The 21668-nt window shown below is 39.4% G+C and overlaps 1 protein-coding gene across 2 annotated transcripts in view; it reads right to left on the bottom strand.

Annotated features, from left to right (window-relative positions):
• RYR2 (ryanodine receptor 2) overlaps positions 1–21668 on the bottom strand; it is a 699456-nt gene that overhangs the window by 320502 nt on the left and 357286 nt on the right. For both annotated transcript variants that reach the window (XM_043544343.1, XM_043544344.1), the window contains 4 exons: positions 16724–16916; positions 14374–14590; positions 11005–11109; positions 5519–5622 (listed from right to left, as the gene is read on the bottom strand). In XM_043544343.1, coding sequence (XP_043400278.1) covers positions 5519–5622; positions 11005–11109; positions 14374–14590; positions 16724–16916 — 619 coding nt within the window. The remainder of the gene's footprint in view (positions 1–5518; positions 5623–11004; positions 11110–14373; positions 14591–16723; positions 16917–21668) is intronic.

Raw genomic sequence — 21668 nt, 5'->3', positions numbered from 1 at the left:
ATTCAGTTTATTTCTTTAGAAAATGTTTGATTTTTAAATGCTATTGTTTTGAAACAACACCACTACACTTTTTTCAGCATGGAACCAAATAAACTTCTGCAGCGGCATGTTATATAACATACACAAGTTTTTACTCATCCAATGAATACACAAGTTTTTACTCAGCCAATGAATACAACCCCCAAAGGTATCACAGAAGGAAATCGGAGGGGTCATGAGTCATTGAAATTTTTAGTACGAGCTAAAAAAATGAAAACTTCACTACTCTGCCTGCTTTCCACACACCTTTATCCTTCAAGATTAAATATTCTCCATCCATCTCTCAAAATCTACACACAAGTGAATTATACAGGTTTATCACTGATACATTTTTATAATTACTTTTATAGTAAATTTAAAGGAGTCCTGAATTTTTTTTCTTTGAATAAATGGTCATCAACCTGAAAAGGCTGGACAACATTGTCCTACGCCATGACCATTTTATCTGATGTAATCGAACCTCTACTGAAGCACTTTACAGTCCTCTATCACAGGCTGAACAGACAGGTTATTCAAATCCACAGGCCTACAAATGATCATACGTTGCCTTGTGAGGACAATGCGTACAATCTAAGGCTCCACAGTTTTTGTTCTGGTTTGCCAAAAACTGTGATTCCATTTTCTTGTTGTTATTGTTAGCCTACAGCTATCAACTGAGGAAAGACCAACACGTTTGTGATAGACTGAATGACTGTTGTTTTACATTATAATATGCTGTAAAAGTTCAGATAGATATATTTTATTGACTTTTATCACGCAGTTTGAGGGCAGGAACGTCTCCCTTTTAAGTACTGACAATTTACTAGTGGGATCACTGCTCTCAGTCAACATCTTTTTAGGCTGTGTTCATTTCTAAGATGATATGAAAGGAAAAACATCAGAAAATGTCACCTGTCTTCTTTAAAATGTGATTCTTTTAGGAAGAGAGACTTCAGATATTTTAATTGGCAACCAGTGGGCTTATCTGTGCTAGAAAATATTTTAGCTGATATTAGAGGGGTAAGTGTCAGACCCTAATTTTTCCAGTGTCAGAGTTACAAATTTGCTTTTACTAAGATGGCTGGATATGTTTCAGTTCTCTTAAAACTACAGAAGTGTACAAGTCCTCAAGTTTGGACCCAGATTAGAACTTTCCCCGAATTTGAGGGTGTTTTTATCCATAACTTTGGCTCAGACTGATTAAAAGAGAGACCCAAGAGATCTGAAATCGGGATTGAGATCCCAATTTTCCCATCACTCAAAGGGCTTGGGATGGAAGGTTTGATTTGGGCTGATTCTAGTTATACCATTCTTTCTTGATTTTACTCTCCGGTGCATACTGCTGCTCAGGGTGTTATGCAATACCATATTTATTTCTCCTTGCAGATGGATCATATGCTTCAACTGATTCTTAAATCTTATTTTTTCTACTGTATGAAAAATAAATAGTATTGTTATCTATTATGAACCCAAATTTTCTATTGGTTATTTTTCAATAAGGAATTATGTTTGTTGGTCTATTTTTTAAAACTTACGCTCAGTCCCATAAATTCGTATTTGTTTTTAGTATCAAAAAGAAAAAAATAAGCTCTGAAATAGAACTTATTAACACTATTTTCAATTGTTGATGCACAATACAAGACTAGATGATGAACTGAGTTATACCACTGACCCTCAGAAAACAGAAATTTAATCCAGGACAAGGGGCTCTGTCTTCTACATTGCCTCCAACTTGCATGTGCAAAAATATTCTGACACTGCACAAATAACTCACTGATAGCTGAAGACTTACTTGTCAATCACCAATACAGTATTTCATAGTGTATAAATGTGTATATTAGACAAGAGGCTCAACCCTTTAATCACATCACTTTCTCCTATCCAGGGTAAGACTAGACACTAAGACCCAGATTCTCCATTTCACTAAAGCCACCAGCTGGAGATTCCCATTGGAGAATGCCCATAGGGAGCATCTGCTGGCTTACAGCTAACAGTGTATCTACCTCCTATGCCAGCTCTCCCAACCATCGCCAATGTAAGGGGAGGGGAGGTGTGTTGTGGGAAGGAGTGTACGGGAAGATTTTGGCAAATCAGTAAAATGCCTGAAACCACCATTGCTTATTGCTAACAGTAGCCAAGTCAGCAGGCAGCACTGAACCACTACTGCTTATTGCTAAAAGTAGCCAAGTCAGCAGGTCGTAAATTGGCCATGCAGCCTTAACGTAACCAAGGCAGGAGGGCAGGGGGGTTCAGGTGCCACAGACAGGGCGGCTTGACCCCACGTCCTTCCTGCTAAGAATGTTGAAATTGCTGATATATGTATTTTAGAAAAATAGGAAGTCTGTCTATATGTGCCCCCGGGAATGTTTGTCAGGGCCCCAAGGCATGGACACGTTGAAAAAAACAAAACATATCTGGTTAAATTGATGATCAAAAGAAAACCTCTTGCTTGACCTTTAAAAACTGTTTGCTTAGCAAGTTTTCTTTAAGGGATATGTCATTGTATTACTAATGTATAAATAAGGGGGGAAAGTTTGAGGTAGCTGCACTTCTCAGAAGGGTCTCTTCTGGGACACTCCCTCTGGATGCATCTTGGGGTCCCCACTGGCAGACAGAAGTTTGGCCAGCGGGAAGCCTGTCACGGTGCCACTCGAAGGCCACACTCAGCTTCAGTAATTATCTAGGGTTCGGGGTGTTTTACTAACCTGTTGCGGATGTGTGTAAATGCTTGAGACTAAGTAAAGTTTAGCTTTAAATGAAAACACTCTTGTGTTGTCCTGTTTGTGCCAGCCATCTATCGGTCGGACGGCCGTGCCTTCCTTATTTCCTGACACCACTTCACACACAGGAAAAGTTACCAAGAGCTTTGGATTAAAAGAACCCCCGGTAACATAGGTGGAATGGTGAAACTGAGTTCTGCTACACCAAATCCTCCCTGGTATAAGACAGCTTACACAAGCAGAGTAAATTAGAGCAGTAGCCTTCCTGCTCTAATTTGCATCCAGACCAACTGGCACTGAATCAGGGAGCCACAAGTGGAGAAAGGGGAAACTGGGGCCTTGAGTCAGATTATAATCACCCTTAAATTTACAATTCACATAGACCCACTGAAATCACTTGGACCTCTCACAGACTAAGGTATATAGTATAGCATGAAAACCAAATAAACATATTTTAATATTAAACCATTTTCAGGGACAACTCATTCTTCAATTTTGACATTTTACAGTTTATATTATTTTTATACTTCATATTTGTGAAGGTGTACCATAATACTATCAAATATACTGAAACAGAAGCATAACGAGAAGAAAAGATGTGGCAGATGATATGATTCAAGTCTTTTTTGATTTCTGCATCTTTGATCTAGTAAGGCTGGCAGAAAACTGTCAACAACCACAAAATTAATTAAAGTGCAGAGCTATTCCTCAAACCTCAAGACAGCACTTTCAAGTTTTGAATGAACACTCTAATGCAAAATGTGAAGACTATGACATTGTTGTGTAAAGGGTTATAAGAAGCTTAAAAAAAAAAAGATGTTTCCTTTCCCTCTTTCTCCCACCACCCCATTGAAGTTGAGTACTAATAGATTTAAAAACTCAGTTAAAGGACTATTCAAGCTACACTGAAAGTACCTTCAGATTCAAATCACTACAGGGGACATTAAGAGTGAATTAATGCACTATTCTTCCACTCGTGTAGACTAGCAGAAATGAAAAGAGTCTGACACTCTCATTCTAGTCCCTAGTGGATAAATTTCTACATGACAAAATCACCATAATACAACACAACTAACAGTGTGTGCTTAAGAAAGGTCCAGTATTACAAAAGTAAGGATCTTGCAGGACTATAATCAGATGCTTTATTAAAGAGGCAGGGTGGGCAAACTGCTATACAGTGGCCCTCCATTCACTTAACTAGCAGATTCTATATATTATGAGTAATAAAAATATCACTATAAAAAACAACTAATTTCATATTATACATAAACAAAATGACTTATGTTTTTTCCCAGGGTCAGATTAGAAGGCTATGAGGACCTGGGACTGTAAAAATGTCAGGACCCCATAAAAGCCATGATGGGTATTCAATGGGATATTATTAGTATACGTTAAATGTTATGAGAGACTGTGGCTTCCTATGTTTATGTCATGGTTCTATAAATCCAACAATTAATCTGGCCCTGAGACTGAAGGCAAAATTGATGGCATCACTTTTGGAGTTTCACAAACTGGACAGAGATTATCTTGGAAATCAAAATGACAGTGCTGTACTGATTGAGAATCCCATGAGCTGTTCTTGAAATGTTGCCACCTAGCTGAACAGAAAGTTGGGCTGATTTCCCTGCATTGGATGGAGTTCACCTTATAAGTGGATACAGCCAAAACATTCTTGCCAGAAACAATTTTTCACCAGTGCTCATAGAAATGTATCTGAAGAGCAATTTATTTTAACCAAGTATCTGGTATTTCCAAAACCTGTTCTGGGGAGGATGCTTCAAGCCCCCTAAAAGTTCTTTGCACCTACACTCCATGAGTATACACTGAGTCATACTCTCAATATACACAGCATATTTTTCTTAGAGGAAAGTAGGAACATTTCCATCAAAGTGCTACTTAAAATGTATGTTGATTCTGCAGGGTCGTCTCTTTTCTAAATTAAGGTTACAAAAAAGGCTATATATTTAAACTGGAAAACAAATTAACAGACTGCAGAGAAGAGAGATAGGGAAAACCGATACACATCCTAGTCATGAGGTTTTTATCACAGGTAAGGAGAGAATTTTCAAGAAAGTCTCTTATTAATATAGTGGCAGCATCACATTGCAGATGGAGGATGAGCAATAGTGACCAGCTGAAATACTCTAGCAATCCAAATTGAGAGGGTCTGTAAAATTCACACATGCATGTGCTCATCGGCAGGTCGGAGGTGGTGGCAACCATCCAGATAAAGAATGCTGAAGTAAGTCTTATCCAGCTTCTCATGAATACAAATCACTGTTTATTGCAAAACTGTGCCTAAAGAATGAGGACTAAACAACGTTAAAAATAAAGGGTTCCTCCTACTTCTGTGAGGTACACTTTGGACCCACTTCTCACACCTTCTGTCCCAGGGGAAAATGGCTCTCCTTGTCCTTTCATCATTATCAAAATGTCATTGTGTTGGTGTGACAATCTCAAACATACCAAAGCAGGCAGTGCTAGTCAGTACTAATAGGAAGTTGCTTTGAGGCAGGGAGATAATTATTATTATAATACCTTGGAGAGTTTCAAATTCCCTGGAGACTGAGAAATGGACTTTCAGTACCACAGTTTGTTTAGCTAGTATGGCCTTTTCTAGTCTCAAGTCTATTATTCATCAATATACCATAGTTTGTCATTTCTGTATTACTACCCTACAGATAAACAAACTTCATTGATTGGATTAGAATTTATGACACCACAGCTGCTTAGTTGCATGAAAAAAACTTGCTGTAAGACTGTAGATGGTAGAAACTTACTTCAGCGTCTCAAGTGACATTTGTAAATTATAATTTCGTTCCTGCTCTGGCAACTTTGAAAACTCTACCAAGCATGGGTGTTGTCTTTTGTTGTCATCTCTAACCTGCAAGACAATAAGGGAGAGAGTTTAAATGTGCCTTAAGAACCATAGTAATGATTAAAAAAAAAAGACCCTCAAAACTTGGGACTGATCGTCAGCCCCACCGAAACAGGGTATTTCTTTGATCCAAAAATAGCCCCAATTTCAGAACATAAAACATTAATCATTAAGGAAGATTGGCAAAATTTGGCTCTCAGTAAATAAGACAAATCCAAAATGTAATACATTTTAAACATGAGCATCAGTACATATTATTCAGTAGTTGACAACAGGTACACACTGAGACAAACATACTGAAATAGACTTAAAAATATTATTCAAAGATAACCAAGACATTAAGGATTGCATAGAACTCAGCATAATTTGACAGACTGCACCATAAAAAGTCAGTTCAAATATCACTTAGGGACTGTCTGTTCCCATTCTCAGAGTAGTTTGTGCAAATTTGTGTATGGGACTTACATGGCTCAACTGATGTGCATAATACAGAAAAAAATATTCCATACTAACAAGGATATTCAGTTAAAGCTAAACCTCCCCTTCTCTTAATTCAGGCAATTTGTGTTTCAGAAAATGACTCAAAGATGGCCAGCAGGATACCAGCAGACAGAAACTGTAAAGCACACATACAAAATTGACATAAATAATGTACTCTTATTAATGGGAGGTAGAGTCAAGAAGGGAGTCATTTTCAAAACCCTTTCATTTCATCCAGTTATAGCTTTGCCAAAAATATTCCTTTCAGGCTGAAACTTTCCATTCTTAGCTTCATTCTGACATCAGCCTCAATCAGGGAGTGGAGCCTAAGAGTTAGAACAATAGACAGGGTGACAGATGTCATGAGTATTATTTCCAGCTTTGCCACTGAAGTGAGAAAGCAATAACCACTGTGGTCTCAATTACACCATACATAAAAAGATTATAATACTTCACAGGGATGTTTCAAGGCTTGATTAATTAAAGTTTGCTTTGCAATTATTAGCTAAAAGGTGCTGTGTAAGTGAAAAGTACAATAATTGCTGAACTGAAAGTACTTTTAACTCAACAAATTTAGTTCAAAAGTTTTTCAATAGAGGGCTAGAATGCAGGGGAAAATGGATGTATATTTTTTTCTTTGGCACTCATACAAGTTTGTTGTTGAAACTTGAATTAACTTTGCTTCTTGACAGATGCCAGTCTCTTAAAATGGCATAGTAAACATGAAAATTTAGGTCACCAGTTCTGCAGAAACATCCAGGGGGGAGAGCTCTGGGGAAAAAAATCCCTGAACACAAGTTGAGGATTCTTCTCCTCTCTACTGCCCTTGCACCTGCTGGAAAAAGCTGCAATACCTACTCCTAAACCCAACAGATCCTTGGGAGGGCCAGGTGCCTTTCATTCTAAGGCCCTGCATCCTTGCAACAATTCAACCCCTTTCAATCCCTGTTAGCATGGCTTCATTGGATCCACACTACCAGTGATTCCCTTGGCTGCAGCCATCTTTGCAGGGCTTCATGAAAAACAATACGGATGCAACCCTTTCCCATGCATTTGTGTAGGGACTGAAAGAGATGGACAATGTGCATCCTTCTGGCTCCATCCCAAACTACCAATCCTTGTGCACTTCTGTAGGATCTAGATTAGGGGAGGTACCTTAGAGGTAGATGGCTGAACTCTTTGTTCCATATGGAAGGTGGGGGATTCCCATGCAGAGGATCCCTTCTGTGTGCAGATACCCAGGAAGCACAGTCTGGTCCTTAGTAACTTTCTTTTGTTTGGGTCATTTAAATTTTGAGACTCTGAGAAGCAGCATCTTGATTAACATTTTCCATTTGGTCATGTCAGTGTTTGTTAAATGGCCATAGGTAAACCAAGGTAGGGAAAGGGACATGTGCCAGTGCCTCCTGCAACTATACAACTCAACTGGCCAAAAGTTGAACCGAGGTGTATAATGAGATGCAGCTACCCTACAGTCTGACAGCTGCAGTAACCTCCACACAGTGGATCTGCCACTGCTCTACACACTGGTTTCAGGTTGAGAAGTAGGAGCATCCCATTATCTCAGAATAGATCCTCATATGAAGCCAGTTCACTCAGGTGTTTTGACAGAGAATGAAAATTTAGCCCTCAGTTATGCAGGAACCTTGTTAAATAACAAAAGAATGTCACTATATGATATTTTACCCAACAAGAAGTCCTTCGTATTATTTTAATACACATTTTTAATTTACTACTTCCCCCCCAGGGAATGAGAAAATGCAGTGGATTGGTTATTGTGATATTCATAATATTTTGTGTATTTAGACTGCCACAAGCACGTAGGGGCCTGATCTCAGAGGTGTATTCTGCTCCCTTGATACCAGTGGTACAATTACCACTGACTTCCATGGGATCGTGATCAGACCATTTATCTCTTTGTGCCTCAAGGTTATTTCAAATCTATAAAATTAGGATCATAATACTTACCACATGGGGCTGTTGTGAAGATAACTTCATTAATGATTTTAAATCACTCAGATCTTTTTGCTACAAAAGCAAAGTATTACACTATTGCTATTAAAAAACAATATTTATATTTCAGAGTAGCAGCCGTGTTAGTCTGTATTTGCAAAAAGAAAAGGAGTACTTGTGGCACCTTAGAGACTAACCAATTTATTTGAGCATAAGCTTTCGTGGCCTAAAACCCACTTCATCGGATGCATGCAGTGGAAAATACAGCAAGAAGATATATATAGACACACAAAGAGAACATTTATATTATTATTTAAACTGGATTTTTTTACTTAAAGCTATAAATAGGTTTTTGTTTACTTGTTCTAAGAAAAGAAAGGCCCTCAATGAAGTGCAGATAGCAAACCATGTACAATCAGTTCCCAACTCTTAGCCTGATCTGTTCGTCTAAAATGCTGAATTTGCAATAGCAGTTAAAAAATAAGAAAGTCTGTAACAGTTGTGTTGGCATGAAGGTGCTGCCAAATAAGTTTTTTGGACCTCAGAAAAAAGTCATCTACTATATTTAAAGTGATTGCCTGGCCCACCATGTTGCATCAAATCCAGGAGCTTTTCCCTTCAATTTTTATTAAAGTTTCTTAATGAAAAAAAGCAGAAACATCATAACAATAAGTCCAAACGCAGAATGAAATACTACAGATTTTTTTTTAAATCTGTGTTCTTTCGCAGATGTGGTACTGCTAACAAGAAATTTGTTCTCTCCTCAGACTCTCTCTCTGTCTTATATATGGAAAGTATCAGCTCACTATCTCCTATGTATCAATAAATGAACTGGACACCATTTGCCATGGTACTTACTTACCATAGCTTTTTCACATCACAACACCCTCAAAATATCTTTAGTCATTGTTTCTGACTGATTTCTTTTCATTTTTTCTGTCAAACTCCGTGATAATGGTTATCAAGCTGAACTGAATACAACAGGTCATTTATTGATTTTTAACATGAACAGAATCTACACGGAATATTTCTTCAGGTTAGATGGATTACATAATGTTCTTTGGCCAGACAATGGAAAGATTTACTCACTCCCACATGGAGCAAAATCATTGGAAACTCATTTGTACAGTTTGAGATAGAGAACACTGAGATAAGAATTGGATGCGCTTTTTAAATGTATTTTGAAAGCTTTCAGTTTCAGAATTTGCTCATGGTATATAGAGATCCACATGGGAAAAGAACTCAATGCAGGGTCCAATGAAAATCCACGCTTCAGTCATGAATTGAATTTACTTAGTCTTGGATCACAGCTTCTTCCCCCCACGCTCTAAACTTGAAGTAAAATCAAAATAGGACTGTAAGATTCTTCTGCTCTACAAACTGTAAACATTATTTGATAATAAGATTGTGTGTTCAAAGTATGTTTGTAGGTTGTATGTACTTTTTCTTTTTGAAAACAACAACTTTTGCATTTTGAATATGTTGCTCTCCTCTGGACTTTCTCCAATTTGTCCACATCTTTCCTGAAATCTGGCGCCCAGAACTGGGCACAATACTCCAATTGAGACCTAATGAACGTGGAGTACAGCAGAATAACTACTTATTTTGTCTTGCTTACAACACTCCTGCTCATACATCCTAGAATGATGTTTGCCTTTTTTTTTTTTTTTGCAACAGTGTTACACTGTTAACTCATATTTAGCTTATGATCCACTATGACCCCCAGATCCCTTTCCACTGTACTCCTTCCTAGGCAGTCCTTTCCCATTTTGTATGTGTGCAACTGATTGTTCCCTCCTAAGTGGAGTATTTTGCATTTGTCCTTATTGAATTTCATTCTATTTACTTCAGACCATTTCTCCAGTTTGTCCAGATCATTTTGAATTTTAATCCTATCCTTCAAAGTACTTGCAACCTCTCCCAGCTTGGTATTGTCCGCAAACTTTATAAGTGTGCTCTGTATGCCATTATCTAAATCATTGATGAAGATATTGAACAGAACCAGACACAGAACTGATCTCTGTGGGACCCCGCTCAATATGTCCTTCCAGCTTGACTGTAAACCACTGATAACTACTCTCTGGGAACAATTTTCCAACCAGTTATGCACCCACCTTATAGTAGCTCCATCTAGGTTGTATTTTCCTAGTGTGTTTAGGGAAATACATAAACAATAAAATCATAGTTTAACATAGGCACAAAAAGAATATAACTCACATAAGGGGTTGAGGGACAGTTGGAGATTTCCTGGCAACTCTCTTTCCTTGAGAGTCCACAGAATTATTTTTTTCCATGAACACTCAGACTGGGACTCTAGCAGGTGCTTGTTGATCAAGGGAGGCAAGGCACGCTGAGGAGCACTGGTTCTGTATGGCTTATTCCCTTGGCAACCCAGTGACTTTCCCAACAGAAGTCCATCCAAGAGTTAATCCTGGTCTTTACTTCATTGACTCCATGACCATGATTTCCACTTCTATCGGGGAGGGAAGATAGTGCACACCCATGGTGGGGGAGATAATGATAGCATGCCCCTGACATGTTAGAGGAGCCTTACGGCTGCTTTACATTGCACTGCACTGCCCCCCAAAAACTGTTTTGCAGCCAACACAGACGTGGTGCTCCATTGCACTCTTTTCTTCTGACTGTCTCCTGCCCAAGAGCAAGTTGAAAAAGAAGAGCCAGATGTGCTGTTTCTACACCAGCCTGGGAATCCACACCTTGCCAGTTAGACCGACTTTAAAACTTACCATAAAGCAGCCTTAATGGACACCAGGATTTAGCCCAGTAGCTTTGCTTTTTGGCTGTATGAATACTGTCGGTTTCCAACTATTGGGGAGAAGGTTAAAATCTACTCCGTTTTAGCAATGGAGAAAATCCAGTATGATCAGAGTGGTGTCACCACACAGTACAATAAGAAAATAATTAACAGAATGTGAAATTTAAAAAGGTACTTACTGGGCCATACTGCCAGCCAAGTTCAATTTTATTCATAACCCAGAGTTCATGGATGTTCTCCGCTAATTTTTCTCTAATTCTTTCCAGGTGAGGAGGCAATACAATCTAAAGACAGAAGAGAGACAGAGCCTATTACAAATAAATTGTATTACTGTGCAATCCAGTTACTGTACTCTCATAACCAACATCGTTAATGTAAATAGTCAGTTAGACTAAATTAGAGATCTCTCAAGCCAACCATAATGAAATTCATGTTTTTCAAGTGCTCTTTCGACAGATACATGTTAATCTGTGCATTTCTGAATATTTTATGGTTCTAAAGATGGGCCAGAAAGGGCAAACGGAGAAAGAGATGTAGACACAACATGAAAAAAAAATTCCTCCAAAATATCTAGAAGCTGTCCAAACTGACAGTATTTCTTCAGTTACATGATAAAACACTAACACAAATGTCCATTTTTCAGCAAAATGCTTTCCATAACAATTGTTTAAGGGAATATAAATACTACAGACTCCTCCATTGGTGCAGGAGCCCCAGCCTGCCTCAGAATCATAGAATATCAGGGTTGGAAGGGACCTCAGGAGATCATCTAGTCCAACCCTAGTCCAGGATCCCCCACGAAACTCCCCAGTGCACAGTGCAGTTGCTAAAGCAGTGAGTGCACTGGAGACAGAATTGGAGCCTAAAAGTTTACCAACGTTTTCCTGGAAAAGCACTTTGTCATTTTGCCAACACAAACTTAAAAATTCAACAGTTTGTCTACAAATGTACGGAATGGAAAGAAAAACTGAATTTTTTAGGCAGAATTTTGGGGAGTCTCTGACTCCCGCAACACATTAAAGATCATGAAAATAGGTCAGCCTTCACTTTTCATAAAAGCAGTGACTTGCTCTTGACCAAAATGTCACCTCTCGCCAATGTTATTCAGTGAGCTTTGTGCAAGTTTCTGTCCTCAACTCCAGTCATGTTGCTCTCATACCTGCCTGCTAGCTCCCCTCTCTACACTGAGTAGGGAAGAACCAGTAAGGTCACACACACAATGTAAATGCCTTGATGGGAAGTGCTGTATAAATATGTACAATGCATTTTCACTCTCTTCCAGAGCTTATACACTATTCTAATAGTGGCCTTATAAGAATCTAAATAAATGTATAGGTAAGTTGTGCTCACAAAATATATCCCACATTACCCACCAGCTTCAAATGGGTACTGAATCTAGAGAAAACAATTACAGATTCAACATGCTATATAATCATTGGTACTATTTCTCGAAGGGCTTTCTTCTCCCATGTAGTTTTGCAAAAACAAGCTACTTTTTTTGGAGACTGAATTCTTAGGATATCTTTTGTTCCTGTAAAATAGAGGCAATGGTAGTCTGGGGGTTGGAATTTACATTTTTACCCCATCTCATTTAGATGTTAACACTCAACCCTAACGATGATGCTATCAGCGTGAATACTGTTGACTATTTTACTGCTGATAATTTTAGTATAAGCTGCTAATGAATGTCCTGGTCTGTTGTTTAGGGGTGCACTGGGAAATACTACGAGGGAACAAAATCAGCCATCCTTTCACACCAAACACACTATTTTACAGGGTAATGCTATAAATGGTGGAGCCCTTACAAAGTTCCATGGCCTGTCCTTAAATTGCATTCTCTGCCCCCCCAGCTAGGAAAGGTCAGGGGCAGGAAGGAAGAAAATCTGCCATTGGGCTTCCTTCCAAGAGTCGGGATTGCGTTGCAGGGGAAGGTTCCCCTTCAGTTTTGTGATTAGCAGGCAATTTTGGTTTGTCCTCCCTTCGGCTGATCCACTTTGCTGCTGCTTCCCTACTCAGTGCATAAAGGGGAGCTAGGAGGCAGTTATGAGCGTAACTGGCAAAAGTCAGAGCTGGAGCGGCACTGATCCAGGAGCCTGATGGGGGGATGCATGAGAAAAAGAATTTGCCACTGAAACCACTCCACTATATCAGTGAGATGAAGCAGAGGTGCTGCCAAACAAACCTGCAGAAGATCACTCTTTTGGGGCCAACTTTGAAGAAAGAGTAGGATTGAGAGGGGACTGGGTAAAAAAAGCCCTGTAAGGGAAATCAGGAATACAAGTCACCCTAGCTCTCCCCGAAATCAGCTCCACTCTCCTGCAAAAAACAGACCCCTGGAACATAGTGGTAAATTATTAACAAACCTGATATTACATTACTCACCACTATTAATGACAGGACCCACAAAACAGAAGAGTTACATTTATTAAACATACAAATCTCCAGCAAGGTGTCTCAGAGTCATTACTGTATAAAAGAGCACTGTCAAAACATGTATGCCTCAGCCTTAGTCTACCTTAAAAGCTGCACATTACATAGCTGGACATGTGCTGTCTGTTTCACAGGAGGATTTGTTCTTTCTTGTTCAATCATTTTATGGCTGAAAGTTCACTAAAAGTGAACATTTTAGGGCCTGATCCTGTACACACTGAAGCCAATGGCAATATTTCCATTCATTTCAGTGGGAACAGGATCAACAGGCAGGCCATTCATCCAGTTTTAAGCCAGACAGTCCTGTTTTTGGAAATGTTTGTCCCTGCCTGGTGGTACTGTGGAGAATGCCATTTTGCAGTGCTCCATCCCCACTGGTGCGACCTCACATGCCTGGTGTGTGTGAGGTCATGCCAGTGGGGGCGGGCCCACACCATTCCAGAAGTGTAGCAATGGCCGGCATTCTGGGGATGCATCAGTTGCCTCTCTAAGGATCAACCCAATTAAACAGACTACTTGTTATCTGTTGTCATAGCTGGAGCTAGAAGCACATTTCTCTTTAATGTTAGCCTTCATTTGTCAACTTTTCTATTTCTCCATAATAAATACCGATATTCAATAAAGCACAAGGATAATGCAAGTTTAATTTATACCATTTTCTGTCCATAATGAGCCAAACTCTGCTCTCAGTCACACGGCAACCTCAGTAAATAAAACAGGGTTAAACGTGGCCCAGTGCACCTAACATGATCACAAGCCTTCACCTTTAAAACATTATATCAATAAAAAGTTCAATAATAAAATACTTGTATCATCCCCACAGTTACCACTACTTCAGAGGTCACTCTGTTTTAATCTAGTTTCACTCCAAGGATAAAACAACATGTGATGTCCTAAGGCTCGTGAATGTGAAATAAATAAAATTTCTAAAAAGTAGCAACAAGTTCTTTATTGTGCTTTGCATGTCCCACTATTCTCAATGGTTATCAATAAAATGTATCAAATCAGCACAGAAAGAAAACCCACATGTTTGAAACAAGTTGCAAGCTCAAACATGAAGCTAACCTGAGCCTGCAATGTCTATGGTTGAGAAAGACTGTGGTGTTTAGTTCCCTTACCTGGCTAGTATCCACGGGAACTGGTGTGAAGGCTGCTTGGGATAAAGAGATGGTTGGACCCAATAGGTCTCTTGTACATTGGTGATCCTGTTTGTATTCTCGGCTATGTTCTACTTTTAGCTTCTCTTTTGGTAGAACAGCTTCAAAGCAAGGTGCATACCCAAGTGGAGGCAGGAATTTGAATTCTCCATGGCGGCCTCCAAGCAGAAAACGCACCCTGTAAACAGCAGCAGCAATTTATGCAATCATAACATCTCCAGTACAAATCTGTGGTTAGTCTTTTGCCCTCAATGGCAACCTAAAACCATCAATGCTGCAACTTCTTCACCATATTAAACGTTTTCCTCTCAAATGCAACCTGGTAATTAGCAATGGGGATTGCGGGGAGAAAGAAGGAATGAAGAAGGAACAGGTGCATAACCAGAAGAGATTTAGCCACTCCACAAGCTAATCTCCACCTTTTATTCAAGAGTTTTAGAGAGATGGAGGATAATGGAGAAGAAAGTGAGAGAACACCAGCTTGCTAAAGATGCCTAGAAGTCAATAACCTTCCGAGCATCCAAAGTTTGGCCACAACCCTGGAGACAGACAGATTGCCAATCAGAGCTAAAACTAGGCCCAGAACCTTTCCCTCTGACATCCCTGAAGTTTGGGAGATTTGAAAAATGAGACCCAAAAACTCAATGGAAAATCATTCCACACTCTCTCCAATAGCATGTGAAACCTTCAGAACATAACACAAAAAAACTCATTTTACCTTCAACAATACAAGTTTTCCACATTTCCATGTTCTGTAGCTGTACAATGATGCTTATCACTTTTGCCACTGCAAAGCTCTCTGAGTACAGAGATGAGCATAGATTAGTGATACAAAACTGAGAAATTCATCTTGGTGCAGTGTGATTTGGAAGATACCAAAAAAAAAAGGTCAATTAATCCCTAGTGTAACTATAATGGCTTCAGTAGAGTTACACCACAGGAGAACGTTGTGTATTCCATTTTATTCTATTCTGGTTCTTATATGGCCCTCATCCCAGTAGTATCTCAACACCTTCCAGAAGTCCATTGAGCTATTTGACTAATATCATTCACCTATGGTTCTTTCTTTCTTTCTCCTTCTCCTCAAGAAGAAATTACGTGGGGAGGATTTTTTTAATATAATTTGTTATATGTACATTGTATTATATGTATATATTAGCAGAAGTAATGTGGAAAAAGTACACTTTGGATTTAGAATGAAAGGTATGATTGATGACGGTTAATTCCTGTAGGAGTTTGTCCTACAGTCTTGGAGCGGCTACCAGCAAAGCTTTGGGCCTGCATAGATGAGATTTAGCCTTGCAGTATGTGGTTCCATTGTGCCTGGGCAACAGGCCTGCAGACAGTACTCTGGATCCCAAAATGTGAAGCAATCTTTTTGGTAGAATGAGCCCAAACCATTGAGCACCCTTGAATTAGAGGACCAAGACCTTGAATCTCAGTTATTCTATTGGAAAACTGCACTGCGAGCAGAATACAGGTTAAACGTCCTAGCAGTAGCCTGTGTTGCTGAAGAAACAAGCTACTGCATTCTGTGCTAGCTGATGTTCCTTGGGGGCCCACAGCTGCATATGCAGGAAGATAGCATTGCTGTAGTACAGCCAGGAAGTGACATGAGCATGTGTAACTGAGGCCAGATTATAGGTGCTAGAACATTTTACTGGAGAGACAAGGTAGATGAGGTAATATCTTTTTATTGGACCAACTTCAGTTGGAGAGACACAAGCTTTCGAGCTTACACAGAACTCTTTTCCAGGTCCCAAAAGAGCCAGCTTTTAGTTTTAGTTAGAACATATTACTGGTAGACGATGCTATGAGAGTTTAGCTTTAACAAGAAATCCCAGAGCGCACCTAATCAGCAGACAGAACTGACCAATTGTGCTTGTGTATCTTCAACTAACAGAGACTACACTGCCATAGGTGAATTATGGAAAGTACATTTTTTTACATTGCAGAAATCAGAAAAATTCATGTACATAAATGGATGTTTTTCTTTTAGTTTGGCTTAAGGGCTGGCCTGGCAGTGAATGCTAGCAATGTATGTTGTGCTGGCAGCTAAGAAAGGAGACAGAAGATGTTGTTAAATCCTAAGTGGAGTATATTAGTGAACTACCTGAACATGTTCGCATGCTGACAAATGCCAGGTGCACTGTCCCTTCAGGACTCCTTTCAGCTCTTACCTCACTCCACCTTTATGGAACAGGCAACATGCCAAGAAGGCAGATGTCAGAAAGGGAAATGAGGGGGACGGTAGCAGGGGAATAATTGGACATGTTCACTGAAAACAGGAAAAACTACAATGGATGCTAACTTTATTCCTGCAGCAAAGCTGACAACTGGAAAGAAGAGGCCATCTATGTTGAAATTCTCAAACATCCCTTGAACTGGCTGACCATTTATCCGGAATGAGATGCTTGGGGCACTCAGATCCAAACAGCAGCTGATGACATCATCCGTTCTTAACAGATGAGGATTGGGAGAATTCACTGTCCGTGCAATACAGCCTATGGAGAAAAGGAAATACATTTAGAACAACTTTAGAGAGTCACATAGAAAAGGTTTCACTAAAACCTAAAAATTTTACTTAAAAAAAAATAATAATGAGGTAAACAGATGGAGTACATGTGCTTGGATTCAGAGATATCAATACTAGATTACCAAAGAATTAATAGTAAACTTGTAATAAAGTGCAGATATGCACTCACTGGCATCTGCAAATAATATTTTAATTATTGCACATTTGGGCTTAATGCATCTGGAAATAAATAATGGTCCCATTTTGAGGCTCAAAAAAACTCATAAAACTGAAATTTTACCCCCATTTACACCACAATTCCAAATTCTAAAAAGTGGATTAAAACCTGAAGGAGAAAAAAATACACCTTATTAAAAAAATGCCTACATTAGCTGGCCAGGATCTTACCGAGGCTCTCTAGGGATGCTTCTGAGCCACTGACCAACAGAAGATCAGTATTTCAGACTTTTGGTGCTTGTTGCCAGGGAGGTTGGAAATAAAAGTCCTTCATATCACTACTGAGCATCCAAACACCACAATCACAATAGGAGCTTGTGTTAAAAATTCCTTCCTTTTATATTCTATGTAAATATAGTTTAATGTATACACTCAACGAACCCAACTCCCCAGAACATTAATTGAAGATGAAACTAACAATGCATGTCACACATTTGCGTTAGAAATGTGTATTATTTTGACTTTTGTTTCAGTTATCAAATTCTGTACAACGTATGAAGAGTGCTGAATATCTTAATCATAAAAATAAAATTAGATCTTCTCTTCTATCATCAATGAGCCCATGATATAGTGTGGAGTAAAATATATCAAAATGCTAATCTACAGTATGTCTCATCATCCAAGATAAACATAAATTTGTTCTTTGTAAAGTGATTTGAAGATGTAAAATCAGGAAGTATCATTATTAAGGGCCAGACTGTGGTACGCTTGTTTACTCTGTGGAGTACTGTACTACTCAGCGTAAATAAAAGGTATCATAATCAAGCTCTAAAACAGAAATAATGAAGATTAGTAAATACTTTTTCACCATAGAGGTGTCTGTTACTTTGCTCTGATTTCAATTAACCCTAGAATGTATCATTCTCTTCCCCTGCACCCATTTAAATAACACATCTCACTGTATTACATATAAAATTCCTGATCTCCAAGAAGAGTCATCTACAGAAGAAATTGGAAGTAAGAAATAACACACTTCTGGCATTTTGTTTATCTATAACATGAGACATAGGAAGAAATATGCAAGTGAAAAACCTCTGGAAATGGATTTTAAAAATGAGACCTATAATTTTTGGAATACGTGGGGCAAAGCAGAGTGCATATTAAGTACAGAACCCTACAGTTAAACTGTACCAGCCACTTACGGTGTCAAAAAGGGCTAATGTGACCCTTAGTTACATAAACTGAGTAGTAAGCAATAGCAGAAAGGTGATTTGATCTCAGTATGCTTCATTGGTAAAACAGATATTAGAATACTACATACAGTTCTCATTAGTGGTGCAAATGTAATCCATTTCTTACCAGTGGGGGGTGGGGGGCCAGCAGAAATGGGAGGCACGTGACCTCCTCTTACCCTGGGGAGAGGTGGGTCCCTGTCCTCCTACCTCCCACTGCACTGCAGACTTCAGAACCACAGTGCGAAAGGAGCAGAACTTGAGGCCCCACGCCTGCAGCTCCTCCGGTGCGGCTGTACCACCCAAACCCTTCCACGCAGGGTCTCCTCTGTCTGTACAGCAGCCCTCCCAGAAGACAGGGCTGGGGGTGGGACTGGGGGCGGTACAGCTGCCAGCATGAGGAGCTGCTGGCGTGGGGCCACCTCTTAGCCCAACTTTCTGCTCTTTTCCCCGCTGCGGTTCTTGGGAGAGCCCTGTGGTTCAGGAGAGGACACGCTGCGTGGGAGGGCTGGGGGCAGTACAGCTGTGCCAGAGGACCTGCCGGCATGGGGCCCTTGTCTTTCCGGTACGCTGTACCACCTATAACTATCTTGCTGGTATGGCGGACCGGACCGCCCCACTTGCACTGCCAGTTCTCAGGTCCTCCCTGTAAAAATAAGGTTGAAAATTCGATAAGGTGCAAAAAAGAGCCACAAAAATAACTTGAGGACTGGAGAAAATGCTTTACAGTGAAAGACTTATGCTGAACAGACTGAATTCTTTATCAAAAAGAAGATAAGCCCTTTCTGTGCCAATGAGCTTCAGGAACCTCCTGGGAAAACAGTGCTCACTAGGACCTCATGAGCACCCATCACCTTGCAACACTGAGATTACAACAGGTTGTGCGGTCCCCAGATGTCTCTTTTCCTTCCTTTTGGTGGCAAACTGTGGGTATAGGGACCTTTGCTCCATGCCCCAAAAACTTCACTCTGTCTCAACAAAAAAAAAAAAAAAACTTCCTTTTTTGTAAGAGCAGTTGTGATCAAGACAATTTTAACTTAGCTTTAGATAATATTAGGTCATTTGAGATGTTGGTTGTGCAGTTTCGATTCACAGATCATCCCCGGCTGAGCTCTGAGGAATCATTTCCAATACAGACTCTAAAGACCTGGATAAAAAGTCCAGGTTTAATCACTGTATGTCATGCCCTTCCATTTTCCTGGAGTCAGGCGCCCATACCTGCTGCCTTATGTGTTTTGAAGATTCTACTCTCCAGAATCTTATTTGATGTTCAAACTCCATCACTTTTCCCAGGCATTTGGAGGCTGAGTGGCTTGAGGGGGGATTTACTATTGGAACATGCGGTGGAGAGTCAGTTAATTACTTTATGTGATGGCTCTGATCAGGCTATTTGTTGTGGCATGAAATTACTTGAGACTGGTCATTTTAATTTTTCTTATAGCAACGAAAAATATAAGTGACTGTTAATTGGATCTTCTTTTTATTCAATAAAAGAATAATTGCTTCTAATCCTGGAAATTTTCTCAGCAAAAATGGAAAATCAAAATATGAACGTACAAATCAACTTTTTTTAAAATCAAACGTGACCTCTGTTATCTTCCTCTACTCAGCAGAGGCACAAGTTACAGGATCAGCTGCAAGTCTTTTTCCATGTATTAAATAGTAACAATCATAATCATAAGTAAATCTTATACGTAAATTGGAAGAATAATTTCTCCTCTGTCTTGTTTTATGGTAACTGGCATTTCTTCCCTGACCTTTCCGGGATCAGCACTAAGAAGCAACAGCTTAATATGTTACTAGATATTTGAGTGCAATTTATCATGGACAAAAAATACATACTGTATGTTACCCCTGCTGGGACAAAAACAGCTCAAGGACATTATGTTACATTTCACTCTGGAAATGCAACAGCAACCTTAAATGAAAATGAGATTACTGGAATCCTGGAAGAGGAACAAAGTACAAGAGCACTCTTGAGAGAGAAAATTTCTACTGTTTTCTCTCAAAAAACAAAACCACTCTCCCCCACTCCATTCATTTTATATTTAAGTAGTTTCTGGCTTCTAAAGTATTCTCTTGCCTACAGTACCTCCTGCCCACCCCAGAGCTCCCGTGCTGCTGCATCTCTGAGATATTTCATTATGATTCCTTTGAAGCTGAGGAGGTCTCAGGCTCCAAACCAAGCCCAAACATCTACACGGCTATTTTTAGCCCCACAACACGAGTTTGAGTCAATTGATCCAGATTCCAAGACTCACTGCCACGGTGAGGGGGGTTGTTTTTGGCACTATGTAGGCAGACCCTTAGAGTTCAATTAATGCTCAAGTGCATATCCTATCAATTCAATCACTTAAAAACATCAGTTAGGACAACTAACATCCAGACCAACCTCGATTTACACGCCTTACCAGATCAGAATATCCAAATGCTCTCACACACACCTCGACGACGCAAAAATCCCTTTCATTTCCAACATACAGTGACCTATAAGGTCCAATTCTTCACAATCACACAGCTCTAATTTCAACCCCAGCTAAATAGAGAATTAAAAACTCGTAGCTCTGTGGAGGAGAAGGAACCTTCTCCATCTAGCAAGACTTCTTTAGTTCACCAGTCTAAGTCATTGGGACAAGAGCTCCAACTGGCAAACTTATTCAGTTTGCAGGAGACTCAGAAGGAAGACATGCCTGGGATAGAGGTTTAAAAAACAAACAAACCTCAGCTCAGGGGATGCACATGATCAGCACAGATGAGGAAAAAAGGGAGACAGTGTCAGAGAATAGAAATATATGGATACTGTGCTATGCATAGGCTTTCTTGGCATAAGTTTATGACAAATATGGAGAACATATTTTTCTCTGTGATACTTGATATCACCACAGTGGCCTCAGTCAGCAATAGAATAAGGTTTTTGCAAAAGAAAAAACAAAACTGATTAATTCCAATAGTATATCCAGTGCCTCTCCTACCGTTAGCACACAATACTTCTCTCATGTAAGGGTAAAAACTATGATTTCAGATTAATTCTATCCTGGGCCAGTGACACTTTTATGATTGGATTTCCAGTCTAAACACACAAACATTCATGAGACCTGCAGTCAATCTAAATTTATGCAACTAAAATATTTATATCACTGCTAAATAGTCTCTGTTTCTTCCATCTTCCCTACCTGGTGAATATCATATCATATTGTATTCTATTAAGATAACCCATTCACACACATCACATGCATACATACTTAATATCCAGCATCTAAACTTCTCAGAACATATCCTGTAATGGCATCTACAGGAGTGGTTTACACATTTACACTGAGATTTTTCGAAGC

The sequence above is a fragment of the Chelonia mydas genome, chromosome 3 (genome assembly GCF_015237465.2).
Source record: "Chelonia mydas isolate rCheMyd1 chromosome 3, rCheMyd1.pri.v2, whole genome shotgun sequence".
Classification (NCBI taxonomy): domain Eukaryota; kingdom Metazoa; phylum Chordata; order Testudines; family Cheloniidae; genus Chelonia; species Chelonia mydas.
Note: the sequence above shows the minus strand (reverse complement) of the source record. Positions and strands in the feature narration are given on the sequence as shown.